Raw genomic sequence first — 24,225 nt, 5'->3', positions numbered from 1 at the left:
TACATAAAAGCAAGACCCGTGCTAGTGTGGCAATGTCGTGTGGTGAAAGCTGTGATAGCAGGAACATGCGCATGTGCCTTAAATCTGCTTTTGTATATTCCCTGCTGAGACTGGAGCCGGGACCAGTGTGCTGCCAAAAGGGCAGGTGCTGCAGGTGGAGGCTCTACCACAACTGGGAACATGTCAGGGGCTTGGCTGGGCTGGGAGCATCACCCACCCTGGTAAGCAGGAGCAGTGTGGGCCTGGGATGATGGGGCAGCGGGGGCAGGGAGAAGAGCTTGCTAGGGGCAGATTTTAACAGTCACTTTGGGAAGCATTTGTCATTTTAAGAGCATGTTCTGCTGGACTGGACATCTTGAGAGAACATTCCCTCACACTCTTCTCATTATTGGCCTGTGTTTTCAAGTGAATTTAGCACTGCATAGCTGGTCCTCAGTAGTGAAAGTCCCTTTTTCACAGAAGGGTGGTGGTGCAAACTGCCCTTTCTGGAGAAGCACATGAAAAAATGCCTCATCCCACCTTGGGAAGGATCATGATGAATGTTCCTTCAGCCTTTGACTTCCCTGCTGAAACTAAGAACTGAGACTATGATTTAGACCCACACTGAGAACATCACTTCATGTCATGCAAGTCAGGAAACTACCTCCAAAATTCAAGGAATGGTGTGCAATGACCAGGCTGGAAAGGTGAACCACATGAAAAAATGTAGCTTATTATTCTCCCTACAGGAACATGGTCTTCCAGGAAGAGATACTGAGAAACATCCTTAGCAGGGTACAAGAATTTTGAAGTAGGTCATATATGAGCATAAACGCTTGATAATGATTCTTAATAACAAATCCTTGATAACCACAACTATCCAAAGGCCCCAGTCCACATTTGGATGATTACATAATCAATGTTATGGTTACATAAAAAATAATATGTGAAAAAATAAGATGTCTTAGGTTTGATAATTAGAAGAAATAAAAGTAGATTTCAGAATTCTGTCCTTTTGCAGTATTAATATTTATGTTAAACCAGGTACTTTTTAATCCTTAATCAACAAAATAAAACAATGCAGATTGCTGCTAATAGGCTAGTGGTAAAGATCCAAAGTACCCATTTTATGGTGTATCTTACAGACACACATTACCAAGTTTTTGGCAAAGGGCAAAATCTCAGGATTTTAAGCTGATCTGGGGCTGAAATAGTCCCCCCTGCATATGAACAACATTTTAGTGATGCATTTTTGCTTTAAATTCCCTTTGCTGGCTGGCTAAAACTTCTGTTGCCACGGGTTTATGTACAGGGCTTGAGTATGCAGCATGGAGGAATCGGGGCTGGGGAACCACTGAAACCTGAATGCCTTTTCCAGGCTACGTGTTAACTCACATTTTGATGTTATCTGACAATAATGTGAAAAAAGGTGAATGGCCACAGGCTGTATGAAATTAAGTCACGGGCCGTGCATTCCCCAGCTGTGGTGCAAAGGAAATGACCGATAAAAATATTTTTTCTAGCTGACCTCCGGCTTACCTTTGTCTGCCAAAGAATTTCCGGCTAATTCCCCTCTAAAGTTTTCTTGCAGCTACAGCCTATTCCTAGAATCTTCTGTGTCAGAAAATATGGACCCCATCTGAGCCTGTTTATTGATGCACTTTAGATAAAGAATAAATGAAAGCTTTGTTCTAGATATGCAAATAGTGCTCCTTAAAGGAAAATAAATTGTTCTATTCCTATGTAAGGATGGAACAGCACTTTGCCTTTGGACGACTCACTATTAGAGAAAGGCGTACTTGGGGACGGATTTGTGAAGGGCTGTGGAGTGCTCACTCCTGCAGTAGCAAGTAGTTGGACACTGGGCAGCCTGATGCCATTCAGCAACCTGAGTCTGGCACTTGGGCTCACTGTGAGGAGTCTGACCCCGGAGAAACAGATTCAGAAAGCTGGAAAGCTGAATGAGGTAGTTTATCTATAGATAAACTATGAGGAGGGACAGCACTTAAACAGCATCCTTCAATGAGATTAGGAACCCAATACTTGGCTGAAGGGTTTAAGTGGATTAGGAGTCATGTTCAGGTTCGTCCTTCACATTGTTTTACAATTAAGAGAAGTAGTAGTGCTGCCCCACTCTTGCTGTCCTTGGCGAGAACATAAAAGTCTGTTTCAAAGCAGGACAAAAACACCCATGCCTTTTGATATACAGCATCACTGCTTTCATGTGTCAGCCTTTTGCTTTGACGAGCTAAACAAGGTCTAAAATTAATTTCCTCTTTGGCCCAAGATGAAGGGAAGACCACTCTCACTTTTAGGCTGATCCTCTGTTTTGTTGGGAACTATCTCCTGCCCCAAGAAGCCGTGCCACAAAGTGCAGATGACCACAAAGTTCACTGAGCCAGAAAACAAGAGGAGCACGTCTGGGTACTCTATTGATAAGCCACTCGGCTAAGCTGGGATCGGCTGGGTTCTGGTAACACTTCACAAAAAGGAAGAACATTTCTCTGTTTCTGTGTTTTGCTTTGTTACAGTCCTTTGCTACCCAAAGTTAGCCACTCTCCTGGCAGAGGGAAGCTGAATTTTCACTGTTCCAAGATAAGGCAGGAATTAACTTTCCAACACTATGCAGGTTATGTACAAGGAGTTCAAAGTTGAAATGCGTGAGTCATGCCCAGTGTTTGAAAGAAGGTGGAAGTTGCTTACCTTCAGGACAGGATCCCAGGAGATGTGGATCCCACAGCCCCTTCCCATAGCTCCACAGGTCTGAAGGGAAGTGGGATTCCAGGTGCTCCTTTCTTTTCTGTGCTTTCGACTGGGTAGGTTACGCAAGCCTTCATGTCTGTTGACTTGCACACTGGCAATGTGAAATCTAGTCATAAGCAGCATCTAAGCATGGATTATTTTGGTGAATCTCATTGTTTTTTGAATGCTTGCTTTAGTTAACTGAAGTGGGAAAAATACTGGAATTTTTTCTTATGAATATAGCCCTTAAAAATGATTTAAATATTAGCTATTGGGAGCTGCAACTGCCTTGTGTCCCTCTGCCAGAATGAAATTTCCCTAAAATTAAGGGACACACGCAAGTCTGTTTCCATAGTTTATTAGTACAAACAATGCATACACAAGACTGTATATTGTTTGAAGACTGCAATAGATTTCTAATTTAACAACTCTGTAACAAAATTTAACTAAATTTGACATTTATGAAAATATAAATCTCTGATTGGGTAGGTTTTCCCAACAATACAAAGTTTACATAAAAACATTCAATATGATCTATTAGTTGCAAACAAGTTAGGAAAAATCATTCAAGTCACTTAATATACTATATTGGCTTGTACATTGAACATTCACACACTACATTAAGTTCTAGCTTAGCATTCATTTCTTGGAAATTTGTGGCATGGAGCTCTGATTTTAAAAATAAAATTGCTTTGTTTAAATAATTTGAAAATATTTCCACAGGTGTGCCATCTTTAAGATACGTAAGGAGGAAAAACTTTTCTTATCCTTTCAGATATTGTCCGGTATTTTTTTTTCACTTGGGCAAAATTTATTTTTTTTTAAAGCATTTGTTATTATTTCACAATTTCTGCCTTGAAACTGGTAAAACTATGCAAAAGGCTCAGAACAGTTCTAAAGCAGAAAGTGAAGCTTGTAAGTATGTGGAAGTAAGAAAAATCCATTACAAATTGGACCAGTAAAGGACCTTTGGACAGCCTTTACATTTAGTGGATTATTTCAGCACATATACAAGCAGTCCCAGAGTGTTCGGTCATCTGATCTATATTTATCATGGGAAAGAACAGAAATGATAGTAAGGCAAATGTTTTAAAGATTAATACATGGCATGTCTGAAAACTTTCTGTTAAGATTACTTTGGGGACATAGGAGGTACTTCAGACTTTCTTACGACAAAATGGATAGCAACCTTTTAACATAAAGAAATTAATATGTTTAACTGTTCATCTGTAATTCCCTTTTTCTTTGAAAAAGTTTTCATTACGACCTGTGCTACTACACACTGTGAAGACGAAAAAATTCCCCAAACAAAAAATAAAACCCCAAACCCTATACTCCTTTTACGACCTAGGTTTTAATCATTTTTATCACAATACAGAAACCTGAAATCCCTGCATGCAATTGAAAAACAAAATCTTTCAGTCCATGAATTGAAGGGAACAAATACTTATCACCTCACATGTCGGCATGTTTGCAGCTGACTGGCACCTACTCCTTTTGACCCAAAGATTAATCCCAATTAAAAAAAAAAAAAGGTATTTTTTAAATGATGATGGAATGTATCAAGTGTTCCAGGTTGGCAGGTGACATCTTGTCATTGCACCATCAAGCAGAAAAACACATTTTTGCAAGTGGGTAATAAAGTTGGCTGTTAGCTATAGACCCATCTAGGTATATAAAATAGTGGTCTGCCTCTTCTCACTAATCATGTGGAGCTTTAGTTCTAGTTAAAACAGTTTGTCGATCCCAGATAAGATCACCTAACTTCTGTAATAGCGTAACAATTTTGATAGTATTGCTAGAAATTTTAAGCAAGGCCCTGGTGAAATCCTGGACTGAACCTTGTATTCCGAAATTTAAAAAACCCTGCAGCCCATTTGCTTTATGTTTACTTTTTTTGTTCACATAAATGTAAGAATATTTGTTGAGGAAAAAACAGCTGGTCTGCCCTCTGCTGTTCCTGTCTTCCAAGAAATGCACTGATTTTTACGTGACTTCAGAAGACAAACCTATGCATGTATACTATTTTTCAGACAAGCTAGTCCAGACCGTTACTCAGTTGTCAGCAGCAAAACTGTGTCCTCTGCAGTCTATGGCTGAGCACACTTTCTCATAGCAATAGTTGTGTTTTTTGGTTGGTGTTGCTTCACTCACCTCAGGCTCAGTAACTGTAATGGGGCTATCCCTTGCAAATACTTCCGTTGATTCCCTCCAAATGCAATCTGCAGTCACTTTGAAGCTATAGTTGTGACATTTTGGCCTTATCACTTGTGTTGTGTTGTTGAAAATCTGACGGCTGTTTGAAGTAGCAATTTTGATTTTCAGTGCAGCGTCGACTCGATCGACTACAGTGTAAGTACCTATACTTCCATCATCAAATCCAATAATAATATTTAAATGTCTCTGTGAGAGTGCAAGAAAAGTGGGAGTTTTATAAAGAGAACAGGCACCAATATTTTTGCCGTCTGCTAGCCTCATTACTATTAAACTGGAGACCGCACCATTGTCATCATCTTCTTCACTGCGAAAACAGATGTATACAAGATAGCGGCCATCCCGAGAAAGCCTCTGCCGCCAGATGACACCCGGAGCGTGAACCACACGAAGTTTTCCGCTGTATAAATCCAGCACATTGATGTTCTCGTCACCACGGGTTATAATTCCTAGCTTCCCATTTGGGGATATTTCAAAGTCTTCCAAATTTTTTAAGAAATTGGTAGGCAATTGTACGCGTCTGCAGATGACTTCCTCTGTTAGGCTCCAGATGTTCACAGTTTCAGTAGATGTTATAAATACAATAATATCTGGGCAGTCTGGTATCAGCTTAATATCCACAATGCTTGCACCATCATCACAGCAAAACTTCTTGGTTATACTGCCTGTCCAGAGACTCACTGCCAACACTTTATTCTTCGCCATTCCGACTACGAATGTATTTGCAGTTGTTATAAATGCATTCTGTAAGGCAACTAAAATATTGCAAACCCTATGTCCTGTAGCCAGTCGCCAGACTCTGGATGCATTTTGCTCGCAGAGAGAGACTACAAATTGATCATTATGAGTAATCATTAGCTCTGAGATTTTTTGTCCGTTAATGCGAAAGATATTTTCACCACTAACAGTGTGCCATACGTACTGGCTGCATTTATCATCTGATGTAACCATGATGTCTCCAGAAGAGGTCAGCACGCAGTTTTCAACAATGCCTTCGTGCTTGAACACAGCTTCAATAAATCCAGTGCTGAAGTTCCACTTGTGGACAGAATCTGATCCATCCAATGTGTATATTAATTCACCTCTGGCTGGCAACACCAGTCTTTGGATAGGCTTGCCAGATTTGTCAATATTGGACATAGCAGTTATGATGTCTATATCCCAAATAGAAAGGACACCACTGGTGGATAAGGATAGCAGCATGTTATGATGATTTGATTTAATTAGCCTGACTATAGTTCCTGAGATTTCCTGTAAGCTTGCCATACACTGTCCCGTATCTCTTCTCCAAACAAAAATGGCTGAGGTATTTTCCATTGAAGCAATTATACAGTTGCCATTTTTGGACAGCACGGCAGATATAAAGCGCTCATTGTGTTTAGCTCTAAACATTTCAGCCACCTTCCACACATGAGTGTCAAGAAGTTCAATGCTGAGAGCCTTACAAATTAAAATTGCACTTTGGTCTTCAGAAAGCTCTATGCTGACAACTTCACTGTCTTCTCTCCTGCAGTCAAAGTCATCCGTAAGCTGGGGATTCGCGATTTCCTCCGTATTCCAAACAGAGAGGCTACCCTCGTTATCTACCATAACCATTTCTTGGGCTGTGTCCAGAATAAGGAGGAATTTCACAAATCCACTAGAAAATTCAGATGTCACGGTGGCCAGCTTCTCTCCGCTGCCCAAGTGAAAAATGGTTGCAGTGTTCAAATACTGTCCGCAGAACGCATAAACTCCGTCTGGAGAACACTGCACACAAGTCACTTCATACCAGCAGTGGAAGTGATAGAGAGGCCAGCCGTAAAGCAGATCGATTACAGTAACATCTTTGCTGGCCTCCAGCCAAGCAAGAGCATGGTTGACTGATAACGTAAATCCGTTTATAAAACTGGAGCCCCCCGCAATTCCACAATGTTTTGACCCCTTAATTTCCACCTCAGACAGAAGACAAGAATTTATGTTATCGTATATCAAAAGAGTGTTTTTTGTTGTGGCCACTACAAGATACTTTTCATCACTAGTAAGCTTCATCCCTAAGATAACAGAAGGAGCTGTTGTAATCTGCCTTAGTAACTGGCGGGTCTCTACGTCCCAAGTGCTGATGGAGCCATTTTCTAAAGCAGCAATAACAGTGCTGGGATTAAAAGTAGGCAAAATGTCGGTGACGTGCATGCAGCTGGATGACAGCGGCAGGCGCTCGGGGCTGTAAGTCACATCCATGGAGGAATGCAAAGGGACGATAGAGCAGTACTTGGGTCCGTCCTTGTCACATTCTAAGAGGAGATGTCTGAGTTTGGGCAATGAACTTACCACTGGGAGAAGCCTCTGCTGCAATTCAGCGGAGAGCGAACCTGGGTACCTTACTACTTTGAACCTTATGCTGCGGAGGGTACTGGCCAGAAATTTCAGCTCCTTTTCTTGTGAGTAAGTGTAAGCCAGTTCTATGTCAGACAGTGCTTTATCGAACTGCCCTATTCTAATCATGGTGTACAGCCAGCTGAAGTTCATAATGACTCCGTACAGAAGATCATCTGTTCTTCCACATCTTGTCAAGTGATGAATAAGCTCTGTCATTTTTCTGTGGTTGATAAAAAAGATATCAGGCTCTAATGGATTACACTGGAAGACCCACGGCTGATCAGGTGCCTGCCTGTCAAAAGCAGTCTGATCCATGCAGTGCTTTTCATCCTTATTCAGGCCTCTACTGTCCTGGTCAGGACAACCATTCAGATATTGGTCATTGCTGTAAAAAGGTTTCCTTCGTCCACCTGACCAAACACCAAGGAAATACTCTGCCATGACTGTGTGCATTTCATGCAAATCTTCCTCATTGTGCAGGTACAACTTCTGAGCAATTAGTTGCAAGTGCCTATTTGCCCAAAGAAGCAGTGTTACATTTTTCACCTGTCGCTCTATCAAGTATCCCTGTAAGCCCTCCTTAAGCCTTGCAATGTATATATATGGAATTCTCAGTGGGTTACTTTCTCTGACACTCTCACTCAGTTCATACATAACACTGTTGTCAAGGGCTAAAATATCTTCCAGTTCCATTTCACTCAGGCCAGACTTGGACATAGTGATGTAGCCAAGTGCTCTTGACAAAAGTCTTGATCCACACTTGTTTTCCAGTGACCAGAACAACTGCTCTATGCTTTCATGGACAGTGACACAGAGGGAGGACTCATCCACATCTTTGTGAGACCTCCAGTTCCTGACCTCTCTGAAGGTTAAGTTCACAAACATAGGCAGTGTGCACTTGGAGAATGCTTCATTGACGTAGATTTGTTGCCCTGATGTTACTTTTCTTTTAACTCGCAGCAGCTGATGTTTCAGTACTTGGCTACACATCTTTCTGTCCCTTGCAGTCAATTCAATGTAGTTGTCGTCTTCATGAATAAGGCACCTCAGTTTCTGCAGGATCCCATGCTTGTTTGGCAGTGTTGACAAGATTATCCGTACTGAACGGGGAAGGTGAATGGGAAGCCACCAGAGCTTCCTACCATCATCACTATCTGTTAGTTGTTCTAGGGCATCGAATATTATCACCAGGGGCCTGTGGAATGAAGACTCATTCAAGAGATTGATGAACAAGTCCCGGAGGTCATGAATCTTTTTTGGGTAACTTTGTATGAGGCAATGATAGTTGACTGCTAATTGTTCACAAATGCTTTGAAGTATATTCTTCAGATCTGTACTTGTTTCGGTGGATCCCAGAAATCTTATAACTACCACGGGGTCAGAATCTGGTCCCATCTCTTCTTGCAGCCAGGAATAGGCCTAGAATATAGAGCATAATTTAGTTAATATCTAAATGAAGTATAGTAACGGAGTTTATAAACACTGATTGCCTATATATAAATAAACATTTTAAAATGTTACTGGTTGAATGGAAATGCTCTCACTGGCAGAGTTAGAGGCTGTTTGGATTTATGTGCACCAGATGAAACTTATATGTGCACTGGATGAAATTTATATCATACGTTATCTTTGTTTAGCACAGGTAATACCCCAGAACATTAAGATCCTTACGTCTAAGAGGACATGAGTAGAATGTAGTCTATAAATCCCAGGGTACTCTTTGCAAAATAGGTGTCTGACTTCCAAAAGTCAGTAGAGAGATTCTCATACTAATAAACTTCCTTAGACGGCAAGCAATGTCATCCTTGGCCAGGCAGACGAGCTTGCCACCTAAGCTTAACATGGATTCCCAGCTGAGTGCATGCCCTGATAGTTTTGGAGGACAGGGATGAGAGTACAGGACTGCCCTTTGCTAGCAGGTTACCTTAGTTCCGGACCAGAGAAGCACGCTCTGTCTTGGTGTGCCTGTGACTCTTTCGCATGGGTAAAAAGTATCTCTTGCTGTTTTTTTGGTTAACGTAATCTAAGCAAGGGAAGAATGTGGCTTTAAACCCTCTCAGTCTCTGCAGGCTAACACACTCAGTTCTTTTACTTGCTAAGTCTTTTCACTTCACTTTCAGTTATTACAGAATATTTTAAAAGAAAAGCGTAACCAGAGTCTCTAGTTAACTTATGTACTCATACCTGAAATGAGATCTTGAGTTGCAAATCCCAGTTTCATGTAGGCAACTAATGTCAATCTATAGGAAACCACATTTGGGAAAGATATGGGATTTTAAACATTATTGTTCCCTTCTCCATTTCCTTCTGGCTGATACGGCTGTTTCCCAGCCCACTGTGCTAAATTCTCTGAGCACCCTGCAGGGAACTCAAAGTTGTCACTCCCAGCTGGAGAATTAGGCTTAGAGATGCCAGCTTGGTCTTTTTCTGCATCTGGTCCTGCCTTGCACAAAGTGCTTCACTCATCTCCCTGTTGTACGCAGCTCAATGACTTAAACAGCATATGTCAGATAAATAAGTACAGGTATTTTTGCAGGTTATTACAGATGGATTTGTAGCAAATGTATTTGTAGCAAGTGTTACCAGCCTAATTCCTGAGTAATTTCTGCTGAGAACATAAGATGGCATGACTTGGAAAGGCGTGTTGTATTTGTGAATAAGACTAAAAACAGCGTATGATGTTTAGATGGTTCCAGATTCATAGGACCTCAGTGGAACACGAGGGAAAGAGATCCTTCTAACATACATGTTGTTAATTCAAAAATACATTGATCCCTATTAGTTTTTTAAGAGCTCTGATAAAGTATTTTTGGTTTGGCTAAGCACATGATACAGAAATGTTATTATTGAAAGGTTAAGCCTTTCTCTGAATATGTGCACAATGATACACAGAATATACACTTTATTTTATACACTGAATGCTGATACCAGATCTGTTGACAAAAGGAAGAATGAAAACTAACTTTGCCGTTACACACTAATACTCCTAACGTCACCATATTATGTAAGGTATTTATTTACCTTCTTCGCCACTTCAGCTACTAAAAGAGTCTTCCCTGTGCACGGTCCTCCGTATATGATAAGAGGGTTAATGTGTCCTATTTTGCTAGGTAGAACATACTTGTGAACTATGTTTAATGCCTCACATCTATATTCATAAAAAGTGGAGTACGTTTTACATAGCGATGAGTGTTGAAGAACTTCATCGTACAGCAAGTCTGTCTCGGTGTCAAAATTCTGCTGCACTGTTGCTTGGATTATATCAATCATGTCTTCATAGAACTGTTTACCAAGTCCTTCGATGTAATGGTTCTCCACTTCTTGGGAGTAGCCCAGTTTCATGTCACAGTGAGTGACGGACGTGTACACTCTCAGATTGGATGATGCGACGATGGTAGGAATGAATTCATCCCTGAGCTTGATCAGTTTCTCATGAGCTTCGGGATCTCGTAGAAACTTCCCGGCTGTATGTACCACATCCATGTATTTTCCCATCTCTGGAATTTTAACGAAACGCTCAATGTTGGCAATTTTCCGAATGTAGCAAACACACTTCTTTAGGAAAGCTGGTGTTTGTTTACCCAAGGCAAAATCAAGTTCATCTTCAATAGCTGAGGATGAAAAGAGAACACAGAGTCTCTGTTATCTTTTCTTTATAAACAGTGCAAGAACATCCCCCACCCCCGACATGCAGACTCTTAAATAATTGCATCCGTTTTCTCTAAAAAACAGAAAAAGCACAGGAAAATCGCTGGGTGCTTTCATATGGGTTTTGTCTCAAGCAAGCACAATGAATATTTTATTTCTCTTCAGTTATATGAGAAATGCTGACAGAAGTGTATTGTCATGTTTGTGGAAAGGTTGATAGAGAAGATAATAGATGAATATATAGAAATAGTCTGAACTTTACCAGAAGAAAGATATCTCTTTGCTTGGCTGTGTTTCATTTTTCCTTTCTCATACAGCAATTTCACAGCAGTCTTAAAAATCTTCTTAATCTCTTCTGATATATCTTGCCATTTGTCCTCATTCATAGAGTTTGAAGAAGATTCCATCTTTTAAAAATATCCATAGTTAAACAGTAGCGGTAATACACACATCTCCAACTTCAGAAAGTGAAAGTCTAATACTTAAGGTCATAAATAACATGGTAACAGAGAAACACATACAATAAAAATAAATAAATGAGAGTTCAACTTTTTATACTGCAGCTGATCATAATATATTCCATTTTAGAATTACAAGTCAGCTACTTTGAGTGTTTTCTGAATTCCTGCTGTAGACAGCTAATGCAATATTTTTCAAGAATAAGACCAATAACACCTTTATAGAAAGAGGGTTTTGAGAACTAAACCTGAAATAATGATAATAAAGCAGCAGTAATACTGCTAAAATTATTGCTCCTTTAATGAGGAGTAATAATAATAATAATAATTTAAACTTGGATTTCAAAACTGAAATGAGGTTCCTTGTACCTGTAATTAAGCACCTCATATTAGCTAGCATATTTGAAAAATACAGGATTGTATCTGGCATTACTTTGGTACATTCATTGCTATAGCAACAGTAATCTTACTGTCATCAGGGAGAGACTCTGATATAAATTCACGAATCCTTTCAGATGGTATCTCGCAGATGCCATGATGGAGGTTCCTTTAAGGCAACTGCAGGTGAAGTGTTTAAGGAGCCTCCAGTTTTCCTGGAGGGTGTCATAGGAAGAAGAACAGCCTCCACGATAAGCTCCCTTATCTTGACATGTTCAGAGCTGTGTATCTTTTATTACTTTCTGTAAGTTTATGAGATGTAACTCTGTGTTAGCTTTAAGTTATGAACATCTTTTTGCTTACTGCTGTGTATCAGTAGCTTGAGGAAAGGCACAAAAGCTTTAATAACAAACGATGCCAAGCTTTATTCAAAAGGATACTGTGGACATTAGCAAAACAATGCAGAAAGCTACAAAACTTGCTTTCTCCCTTGTGATCAATACGTCAGAATTAGCCACATTATACTGTCTTCAACTCATTAAAACTTTTTGCGTGTCGATGTTTTTCATGTTTTCAGTCTTCATGCAACAGGGAAACCATTCTGCTATGTGATAAGTGAATGCAGTGTAATGCTTTAACTTCATTTGCTTGTACATATGCACTCAAAGTGAAGTGAATATTCTGTTAAGGACTCCATTTCTTTGCACACTGAAATCTATCCTTGGGTATACAGGATGTGTAGGAAGGTAGAACTAAGCCCCAGGTAATACAGTTGTTATTGTCATCAATTAAAGACACTTGCATGTTTTAAAAATGATAATTAACAGTGTTGAAGAAACTTCTGTTAAAATATAATTAGTAAGTTAAAAGTACGGGACAGCACTAAGCACTTGTTTGACTGTTAAAGAGCTTTCTTGTATGGGGACAGAAGGGAAGACGTGTATTTCCTCGGCAAATCCTGTTCACCGAAACCTAGCGAAAGCACAGCACCAGGAGAGAACCAGGAGAGCCTGAGTTCTTCCTATTCCAACCTCAGGGAAGGGAAGAGCAATCTGTACATCTGCCCCACTACCCCCAGCAGTTCATGACTGACTACAATCCACGTGCTCTCACTGTATCAGAGAGCGCGTCAACGCAGGAGTCGCAGCCCATCGTGTTCCTCGGTGTTCTGCAGCGGCTCCCTTCACTGGGTATGGGAAAGCAGCATCCCAGCATCAGTTGCTCAGGTGTGGGTGGGCCTGTTGAAGCTAATTCGGAGACAGCAGGTGCCTGGCCCTGGGGACTGCCTGGCACTGTAACTGATAGAGAAGAATTTTGTAAGGAGGTGACTATGACTTACCGTATTCTGGTAGTTCTTCAGCATTTCGGATTTTGGTCTGAGGTAATATGCCGGCGGCACTGCATTCTCATCCCTGCAGTACCACTCTTCTAAAACCCTTGTCTCTAGCTTCGCCTCTACAGCAGCATCCAGGATCATTTCAAATTCTGCTGACTCAACTTCCCCCGGTATTCGGATATTCCCATACTTCTCTCCCAGTAGGCCCTGTGTATTTATAGGAAAGCAGGGATTAAATTTTTCTTTTTAGTTATGCAGAAACCCTCCTCAGGATCTGACTTTCATAAAAATCAGTGTGGTAGTAGTTTAATGACTTTGAAATTACTAAGAAGGGAAACAGACAAAGTGTAAGATGAATTACTGTTAAGGCTACTGTATTGAGCTGTACCCTAATATAAAGACGTGGTAAAATTTCAAGTACATAAAAATACAAAGGCGCTCAAGATTTGTAATTAAAAAATACCCAACATACTTGGCACAGTATTGACTCATGTATTATTGATTCCCATTAGTCACAGGTTGGGATTAATCTCACATGCAAAAGCAAACGTGGAAATCCTTTTCTCTGGACCCAGGATAAGGACGCATCTCTGGATTCTTTACCTCTTGGCTTTATTCTTAGTTCCCACAGCAATGGAACAGAAGATTTTATGTTCTGCTTGATGAAAACTCACATGATGTTACGCACATCTCATGTTGGTATTATTAAAGATATGGCTTATGTCAGCAGTACCAAGGATCAATGTTGCAGAACCACAAGCTGGTTTGCCGTCTTACATTCCCTTGTTGCAAACAATGTTCAATGTCTTTGCCCCAGTACCCGTCCACTGAATGAACAGTGGGGCAAGGGAATACAGTTTTGACCAAATACCAAGTGGAAATGGACCAAACCCCATTTTAGTACTTAAATGCATATTTTTCATATAAAGGTAAAGGTTTGTGGAAGTCAGTTCTTACACTGTGGCACAGGAGATATTTCACCTACAAAAATGAGAATTAAAATATTGGTTGTGATGCTCTGAATACACTTTTTTTTATTTATTTCTGTAGTTTGCTGTCCATAAATATTTTATAAAAATACAACGGTAATGTCCTACAACTTTATAGAAGATATAATTGTAGGACATTACTGCATTCTTTTGTCAATTTTTTTCAAATTTGTGATAATCAGATTAATTCTGCATTCAAATCTTAGTCCACAGAAGTCACTGAGAATTCCCACTTCATTCAAAATATGATTTTAAAATTTCTTTCCTCATTTAAATGTATTCAGTAAAGATTCTGAGTTAATGAGAAGAAGTACTTGATGTGGAGAGGAACCAAGAGTATCAGCATCTTGATTTGAATCAGAAAGATCTCTTAGTAAAATAATGCTAATGCAAATATAGTAGTACCCTGAAAATGTAAATGACCTTGTTTGTAAATAATAAAAATCCAAATATTCAGTATTTTTAAACCACTCATCATAATGAGAAGCTGTTTTAAAATTTTCCAGCTGTAACTAAACCCTGAAAATCAATAACTGACGATGATGAAGCCTGCTTCACTGATTAGAAAAGCATGAAGCTGCAGGCGACTTCTGAATCCCCTTGTGTTGCCAGAAGGTACTCAAGTGGCTCATCACGCTAGATGCTGTAGCCTCAGAGATGTCAGAGCAGTGCATGCAAACACTTCCTAACCTCTTTCAAGGAAAACCACCTAGGTTAGCTCAGACCACAGTTCACATCGTGTAAACTAACCCAGCTGATTTTTGCCTGGAGCAGATTAGGAGGAGCTCACATGAACTACAGAGCTGGCTCTGACGGCAAGCGGTTGGCACGCTCCAACAGAGGAGTAGTGACAAAGAGCTGGTGGACAGGAACAAGTCACTGGCTGTCCACTGCTTAGAAGGAATGAAGGAATGTAGGAATTGTGACAGCTCATACAGTCCTGGTTCCAGTCTGACAAGTCCCAGTAGCCAGCTCCTTCAAGAAGCTGCACCAGTAGAGAGGAATTAGGGGTCAGATGGGTTTGCCCAGCTGCCCATTCAGATCGCACAGTAGCTCCATTCAGGGTGCACATCAAGAAGTCAGGAGATAGGAACAAATGTGTTCAGTAACTAGAACTAAATAATAGTAATTTTAATTAAATGATCCAGTATTTTTATTACATGATTTTTGTTTTCTTTGTGATCATTCTAATTAGTAGCTCCCCTCACAGAGAGCGCTACATTGCTTCACATAATGAGATAAGGGGAAAATTTCTAAGTTTTTGCTGTTCTGATCTATTCATAGAGCCCTATAATTTTGGAATTCTGGAGCTGCAGAGGTTAAACAAAATATAGTATTATTTTCATTCTTTAATCAAGTGAGGTTAATAACTCATATCATGCTGAATTGCAAGCCTCTGCACATTCAGATTGATGTAGAAATCTCATAAATTTCTCTCAGAGGACCTTTGCTATGCAAATTTTGCAGTTACCTTCTATAGCAATTATTACTTGAAACTCATTAGGCTACACTTTTTCTGAATTTAAGTCCAGTGGATTCATCAGACAGTTGCCCAAAGCAATAGCTGGACCCTTCATTAACAATACTAAAATGTCAACATTAAAATCCCTGGTTTTAATGTACTCCATTTAATCAACTAAATTTGATTTAGAATTATTCTGTGTACTTTTCTGCTTCTCTGGCACAGTTTGTGCTGTTCTCTCTCCACTCTGCTATACATAAATAACAAATGGCAGTACTTTAAAATAAGAAGACGGATGTTTTTTTCTCGTACCTTATCTGTCATTGCAACAGACATTATGTAAATAATCCTGTGTTAGGGATCATCCTCCTGGCCACTTGAGCAAAACACAACAAAAAGGGACTTTGACATGATCAGAATACTAGAATCACTGTGGATGACTGTATCACGAGCTTTTAAATAAAATAGAGGCCTATGCAAATCTTATTTGAAAGCCTTCACACTTTTTAAAATCAAATGTTAAATGCTGGAGGACATACTTTTATCATGGTATATCTTTGTGCTATAGATGGCATTTCTAATATTTTGCTAGAAGACTAGCATTAGTTGAGGGAAGAATAGACACACACAGAAGAGGAATCACAAAGGCAGGGGAGTGTCCTCCATGTGGGACGGTGCCAGTGAGCATCCATAAAGCTTAATAAACAACAAAATAAGCTGTGTATCATTTTGCTTTGAGGTATTTCTCCTCCTGTTTGGTTCTGGTTTACAGAAAAGTTTTAAGGTTAATCTCAAAAGATGGCACATGCATAGTGCTGAGAAGAAAAGGAATGAAGAAGTGTGGATGAAAGAGAAGTCTGAACAAATATATGTTACACTGCAAGGTGAAATCTGAGTCTAGCTTCTTATTTTTGACATCCAGTGTTAGGAGAGCCTGAAGATAACAGCTGTACCAAAAAAGGAACACATCAGTTGAACGTCATGTAAGGTTCTAAATGTGTTAAAACATTTAGTTTTAGAACTTACAAAGTGGACCATGGCAAAAAGGAAGCTGCAGAGGCCATGCCAGCACCCCACTGTCATGGATTTTTGCCCTGAGAACTGCTCAGGGAACAGCAGGCAGCACGGTGCTGGCCAGCCTTCTGTAACTGTGCCCACTGCGCACCAGAAAACTGTTACAGGGATTGTGGTCGAAGTCTGTCAGACAAGCTGCATGAGTTAGCCAGGCTCAGAGCACACCTCTGAAAGCTGACTGTGTTTAACTCAGGAGTACTGCTTCATGTGGCTGGTGTGAGCAAGGACTCCATGTTTTAGCCAAAACTTAGGCATTTCTGTAATTAAAACAAAGGAAAGGAGCAGCTGAACAGAGATTCTGAGGTCACCTGTGGCACCTACTTGGTGAATATGTGCATTTAGAAAGGCAATTAAATGAGTTAGTGTCTTTGATGTTCTAATACAGTAGAATTGACAAGTAAACAAAGAGAAACAGAAAGAGGAACAGGACAGGGAATAAAAAGAACAGCACTGGAATGAAGAAGGGAATTGGTTACACAAGTAGAACCAGCAAATCATAAATACTGTGCTGAGCAGTTCTATCATTTGGAGGAAGGCAATGCCAGGCACTGCACGGTAGCTGTGTTCCTCTTAGTGCCCCAGCAGAAGCTAGCTGAGGTCTCTGGTATTAGTACCTGACTCTGTGTAGCATTTGAAAAATATTCTGGTAAAAATTTTTATATGGTTGAAAACTCTTCATGGAGTCATTCCCGCGCTTTTTGGTAACTCCAGACTAGCCTCAAGCTACAGCCCAGTTTCACTGGCCATTTAACCGAGGTATTGAAACACAACTGCTTTTCATCTTTCTGGAGAGGACAAAAGTAACTGACATATGGTTTTTCTAAAGGACTGCAGTATCACGCCCCAATGCTGGAAGTAAGATGCATGCTGAGCGAGCGCAGCTGTTCTCTACCGAGAGACTGATGCTCGAATGCTGGGCTACGTCACATAAACACACCAGCTTCCTGGGGAACAGTCCTTCACCTAAACACACCTTCCTCCAGATGCATGGCATGTTTTTGATGTAGTAAAAAACCCCCAGGACTAAGGACTACAAAGAGACTACGTGTGTTTGCTGGAATCTTAATCAGCTGTTTGTTTGTAAGGCTACACGACAGCCGCGGATGGATGCATGTGCGTGCACAGGCTGCGAAAACTACATCTTCCCATCTTTAGACACAGGGGTGATGCCTGGAAGTACGTCCTTCTAGCTGGCATCAGGGAACAGCCACCTTCCCTTGACTCTTTGTTATGGTTAAATTTATATCTGGCCATATAAGTGTAGTCTATCAGGGTACCACAAAGCCATTCAAACCTTGAGGACCCGAAATGAGCAGCTCTGAATTGCACTTTTCCTCCAGGGCCTGCAGTGTCTGAGCTGCATCCATGCTGGAGGCTTACAGCAGCCTCTGGAAATATCTGTCCCCCTCTACATACTCCCTATATATTCAAGTAAATGCAAATTTCTTCACAGAAAAATGAAGAAAAATGAAGCAACAGAATTGAAACAAAATATAATTTCTCATAATCTTCCATGTTGTTTCATATTAAGTCTGCAAATAAGAATAATGTTCAGACCTTTATGAAAAATAACACAGTACTCTATAGTAGTAACCTAAAACTTCAATTTGTGATAACAATGTTGCAGCATTTTGATGATTATTATAAGAAATTATTTTAAAGGGAACAGTAATGTTTACACTATGTTCACTACCAAGAGACAGTTTTATATGCAGACTTGTGAATTAAAATCTCCCACCTGATGAGTCATTTTCCTTTAGTAGTAAAACAACAAATTAAAGATTCATTAGATTGAAGGTGATTGAACTGTTTAAAGCTACCAGTCTGGCAAATGTGCATAAAACCTTCAGCAACTATTTGTATCTAACAAAACTGTATAGAATTAACACAGAGCAACCTCAGCAGTAGTCTTGTTAGCTTTGTTGAGCCTGAGGCTGAAGTTACTATTAAATGAAGATTCAAAAATTACTGTTCAGGTCCAGATTGGAAATATTTTTCCCTCTCACCTTCCTGGTGTGGAAAGATAGAAAAACTATAGGCACAGTCACAGCAATGACCAACAGGAGGAAACTAACCAGATCTGGATTTGATCTTGATACAACGGATTCATAGTGCATCTCATGCAATTCGTTCGGATATCATCTCTAAAAGGTTCATGAATCCTAATACCACACCTTATATTAATACAGAACAAGTTGAAATTTTAGATATATTTAATTCTAACTAAGATATGTAGTGGTAATTTTAATAAAAACAAGCTGTCAAATAACAGCAAGTTATATTCATTACTGCTTGGTTTCATTAATCTTCTTTTTTAAAAACATTATATGTTAACATCTGCAAACCAAGTCATTTGAAAAATCAGATCTGTAATGTTTTGTGAAGTATTTCAGATACTTGTCAACTTAAAAGCAACAATTTTTTTGCTCTTTTGGCAATACAGAAAGCTTCAGATTCATTGAAAATACAGTTTTGTAGCTGGTGAATGATCTGATCCCACGATCTTTTGCTGGGCTTCACATGATCAGTCCTACCACTTTTACTTCTTTGTGAAGTTCCACATGTAACACTGAAGTGCATACGTATGTCATCTTCCTCTTCTCAGAGCAGTCCTGGCTTGCCAACTTTTTGAAGAATAAGCATTCAAGAAATCATCTTTGAAGGAATTAAATCTAATCACAATTATTTTTTTAACCTAAGATACCTCCCTGTGTCCACATCTAAGCACCTCTTAAACAGCGTGTTTTTGCAAGATCCATGAGGGATTAGGATGTGTTATTGTCGCCATTCGACATAGGAAGCAGACGCAGGGAATTAAGCCTGGGCAGGGTCTCAGAGCTGTGACAGGTATGCAGTGGTTAGCTATAACTGGGTAGTGGAAGCTCTTGTTCCTAATTCTCAACCCTGTCCTTCTTACAATAACTGCTCACTACTAAAGGAGGAAGGCCTTGCCTACTCATGAATTAGGTCCTGAGTGACTCACATTTCAGCCTGCTAAATTAATGTAAGCGTAAACTGAGATCACTTGTTCAAAGTAGAACAGCTCCATTAGGAGAAAGAGACTATCTCACATTACTGAAGACGCAGTGAATATTTTGTGGTCTGGGCTGAAAATTGGGTGCAGGCACCCAACAGCAGCATTCAGGTGGCAGCAAGATCCACCAAGTGGTTCTTCAGCAGCTGCTTAACATGTAGGGACTTAACTGCTGTTAAAATGCATTGGGATGTGATGTTGTTCATCTGTTGCCAAGGGTTGGGAAATGCTGCTCCCACTGATGTCCTGGAGGTGTCCTTGTACCATACTCAAGGGAACTGTGGACTGCAGTCTGCTAGCATTTTGCACCACACCTCACCAGGAGGTCTTGGGCAGAAAACCAGTGAGGAGCAAGATATAGCTAGTGGGTCATAATCTAGAGCATGGCAAGTTATGAGGGATCTCACCCATGGAGCAAGAGGCCTGGTTCAAAATCTCTCCTGAACCAGAAGAAGGACAAGTCTGTGGTCAGCAGGTATGTACCCTACTCATCAGGCTTCTGGGCATCAATGATGGGCTAACAGTAGCGTGTCAAAGCTCCCGCTAGTGCAGCTTCCTCTCTGTATATGAAATTGCATAGCTTTGTGTAAGTAACTGAATATTAATTGTAGCAGGAGCATGAACCTAATCTTTCCACAGTTTGCATAAGTGCCCTAACCAAGGGCCACAAAGTCAGTCTTCTGGATCCTTGTCTCTCCTTCCTGTGGTCACTTGCTCTTCACTGCCTTCTGTGAATCCTGGGGTTAGAGATCTAACTCCCTGCTTCCTCAGCCTGCACTTCTAGGATTCCTTCCTCTTGTAGTTAAATCTTTCTTATGAAACAAAAACTTTTTTTCCTCTTAAAAGCCATAGATTTCAGTCAAACAGCCATTTTACTCAGAGAAATGTGTTTTTTGCACTACTGCGTACTGTGATGTTAATATACCTATTAGCGGACAAAAGGTATGTTACTCAGTAATAGATCAGACTGCTATAGACAAAAAAGGACAAAGAAAAATACAAGTGAAAGACTGACATATCTATTTAACTTCAGTTTTAAAAGACCTCAAATTTCTTATATTTTGTCTAAAAGGCATACTTATTATAATCAGGTGCTAATACCCGTCAATTTCTTTCAATAGATATATATGTATGTTTGAATTGAAGACAGAATCACTTCAGCACAGCTACAACAAATGCTCCATCATTTTCAAACCTGACTTCTTATATGTATCCTGGCTACATTCTATGTCCTGTCTTTCACATTGAATTTGGAGGTGGTAGCACAGTGTATTTGCATATGCAAACCTGCTTAAGCGGTATGTTCAAGTAACGGAAGACACGCAGGATTTGTACCATGGGTGTATTTACCCTCCTGGTCTGCAGAAATGAAGGCTTAACTGACATAACCAAATATACAGGTAAATCATTTCTTTAAAATCTGGAACAATTGATCAGGATACCAATTTTTAAGGGCCTTTTATTTAACATCCCATTCAAAGAAATTTAGTACAACTACAGGTCTTTCTGGTTTGTTGCCAGTAGATTGTAACTCTATTGTAATAGTATCCTATAGAAATTACTGGTGTGATACAAGATGTTCAGGTGCAGCCAGACATATTTTGGGGAAAAAAATCCCCAACATAATAATAGAATTAGCTGGAACCTTGTTTCTCAGAAATAAGTATGATTGGAATTGAAACTGAGAATTTACTACCAGAAACAAACAGAAAATAATGTCCTTTTTTAAAAAAAAAAAAAAAAAAAAATTATTCCCCAAGGCAACAATTGCCAATTCTTCGCAAAGTAAAAAATGCTAACAGATAAACAACAGTGAATCATCTGAACTGAAACCAGAAAAGTGTATTTACTTAAATTTATTTTCAATGCACTAATGATTTCAGTAAGAAGAAAAACAAATATATGAATTAATTGAAAATCTCAATGGAGTATATATTTTAACTGCTTGTTAGGGTAAACTCTAAGCCATTAAATGGAACTGAAGTGAGTAACTGAAACCAAGGTGGAGAAAGCTGTAAGAAGGCACTTCATCTAAACCAAGCTTTAGAAAGCTGGAGTTCCAGAGTAGCTGGTGCCCAAGAGATGTCCTGAAAATAGCTGCCCCTACTCCTTTTTTTTCCTTCCCGCTGCAATGCGGAACACTGTGAGAACTTCCTGATACATGCACAGAGAGAATATTCTTCAGTTAAAAACATGTGACCACTTTTCTTGCCTATTCATGGTAGTGATCGAAGGACAAAAGTTATGTTGTGTTGAAATTAAGTCTCCTAAAAATACTTCCATTAGAAATCAAAAATATGAAAAAAGCCAGAAAAGTTGTAACCTGCAATTTCTAGGATGTAGAGGTCAAATTGCCTTCAGAACAGCATTTTTCTTCTGCTGCCAACAGCTGTAAGGCAGCGCAACTTAGCAGACAGGACATCAGAGCTGCTGCAGCGCTCTCAACTCTTCTTTGCACTTGTGCTTCATCTCAGTATGGAAACTGGTAACTTCCTGATGCTTTTGGCACTGCCTCGGTTTGCTAATCTATAAAATGAGGCTAATGATAGCTTGTAAAATAAGTATTTCTATTTTGAGTGTTGATATGCAAAGGATCTTGTGTATTTATGTATATCAGCAGGGATGGGACTGTTCTTTTACATTATTAGGCCTGTTTAGTTTTTAAGGGAAAAGTGATATCATAAAGCATTATCTAACACTTTAATTTGATTTTTCTCCACACATGGGTGACAATAATAGTGTCCATACCTCAATTCTTTGGTTGAAGCTTAAGGGTAAATAGATTTAGTTTTAGAACTTCAGCTGACTATATGAAACATAAAAAAAGCATTAAAATTTTTAATTGAAATTACTGAAGTGAGTCAAAAACTGAAGGCATAATAAAGACATTTCTGTGCTGAGAAATAGATTTTTTTTTTTTTTTTTTTCCCCACACCTGCCTGGATATGCATTTGTGTTCCTTGGCTTGAGAAATGTTGCTGTGCGTTGTTTCGCAGAGCCATGCCCTAATTTCTCTCTTCCTTTTTTCCCTGGAGGCACTGCAGAAGTACACTCTGAGGGGCTACAGGTATTTCAGAAACTTGAGACGGGTATTGGTTTCAGCTCCATGAAAAACAAAAAAGGGCTGTTGAATTACCTTGTAAGAAAACTACTGACTGGAACTGGGACTGGATGGATGAGGTGCAAATGCCGAAGTCTCTTGCCGTGGGTAATGTTCCTAACATGAGGTGTAAGAAGAAAATTATGGGGGAGTTACTTGATGCTTAACCTATCTTTCAGAAAGTTAAAGACAGCAGCTGAATCCAGCTGTAAATGAACCAATTCCCTCAACTCTGAACTTCACCCACAGTACAATATTCTTAAATCTCAAAGCTTTTCCCTAGCGGTAGAGAGATATGAAATAATGATGAGTAATTTCTCAGGACATCAGGGCTAGGAGCTAACAGTCCCTCATGCTGAGTCAGTGTGCTTCCTCAAGAAATTCATAACCTACTTCCCCAACACACTTTGTTTCATCAGAACTCTCCTTTCTCCTGGCTGTGGAAGTATCAATGCTCTCCTTCCTCCACACTCTTTCTCTTGTTTTCTACATGACCATGAAGCACCAGTTTAGTTGTTGACTTTTCCTTCACTGTTTATCATTGCTGGGTCTTTGACCTCCCTCAGCACGGCTGCAGGTAAAAAACTCCATCAAAAAGGATAAAATTAGGAACAAGGTCTGTGAATAAAGGTAGGGTAGAGAAAGGACTTGAGAAGATTTTGCCTACCTCTGGCTATAGATTTGAGCTACTCTGATTCTCCAAACAAACTTATCATTCTCACTCTGCTCTTTTTTTGAAATTGGGCGGGAGATTTCTTGACAGGCATGTACATTTTTCCTCTCACATAAAGCTCAGGACCTTGCAGGTAACTCCTACTGCAGTCCAGATTTCTGTCAACTCTCTGACAGGTCCCATAACAGTTTATAACAGTGGAGCTGGGTAGAAAAACAAACTACAAGGGCTAGGTTTAATAAAAGACTTCAGCACCCAGCCCAGACTGGAGTCAATAACCATGTGTGTGGAAATCATGACCCTTCCTACCGGGACTGGGAACCCTACCTTTCTTGAAAACAGCAAGGAGATCATTGTCTTTTAGAGGAGGGCACGGTGGTGTAACCTCCTCTGCTTTGTAAAATAATCATCACAACAGTCACCCAAGCAGGGAGGAACTGTTTGGAAAGGATTTGAAATCCTGTCTTGCATCCCATAGATGAAGGCTGGCTAATAGAGATAAGCTTATTTTACTGCTGCTGTTTAATGAGCATCCAGAGACACGGGCATCACGGAGCCAGAAAGGAAGACGATCCTCTGAGCCTATCAGTGGAGTCAGCTGGGAGGACAGGGCACTGGCTTTTGGACACCAATCCCACTTTCCTGCATCCCTGCTGCCCTCTTTGGTATTCTTCCTACGTAAGAAGGGATGCTGCCTCCTGCTGCACCCATGCACCCTCCAAAAAGAAGGGACAATATCTTTGTTTTCTAGGAAGTATGATCTTGCTAGTGTTTATCAGA

The 24,225-nt window shown here is 39.9% G+C and overlaps 1 protein-coding gene across 2 annotated transcripts in view; it reads right to left on the bottom strand.

Moving 5' to 3' along the window:
• Window positions 1–3,099: 3,099 nt before the first annotated feature.
• NWD2 (NACHT and WD repeat domain containing 2) overlaps window positions 3,100–24,225 on the bottom strand; it is a 55,068-nt gene continuing 33,942 nt past the window's right edge. For both annotated transcript variants that reach the window (XM_075420679.1, XM_075420680.1), the window contains 4 exons: window positions 13,117–13,320; window positions 11,204–11,348; window positions 10,315–10,904; window positions 3,100–8,712 (listed from right to left, as the gene is read on the bottom strand). In XM_075420679.1, coding sequence (XP_075276794.1) covers window positions 4,777–8,712; window positions 10,315–10,904; window positions 11,204–11,348; window positions 13,117–13,320 — 4,875 coding nt within the window. In that variant the 3' untranslated portion in view covers window positions 3,100–4,776. The remainder of the gene's footprint in view (window positions 8,713–10,314; window positions 10,905–11,203; window positions 11,349–13,116; window positions 13,321–24,225) is intronic.

Source organism: Opisthocomus hoazin, chromosome 5 (assembly GCF_030867145.1).
Source record: "Opisthocomus hoazin isolate bOpiHoa1 chromosome 5, bOpiHoa1.hap1, whole genome shotgun sequence".
In the NCBI taxonomy this organism is placed as follows: Eukaryota; Metazoa; Chordata; class Aves; order Opisthocomiformes; family Opisthocomidae; genus Opisthocomus; species Opisthocomus hoazin.
The sequence above is the reverse complement of the archived record's forward strand: the minus strand, read 5'-3'. Positions and strand labels throughout refer to the sequence as shown.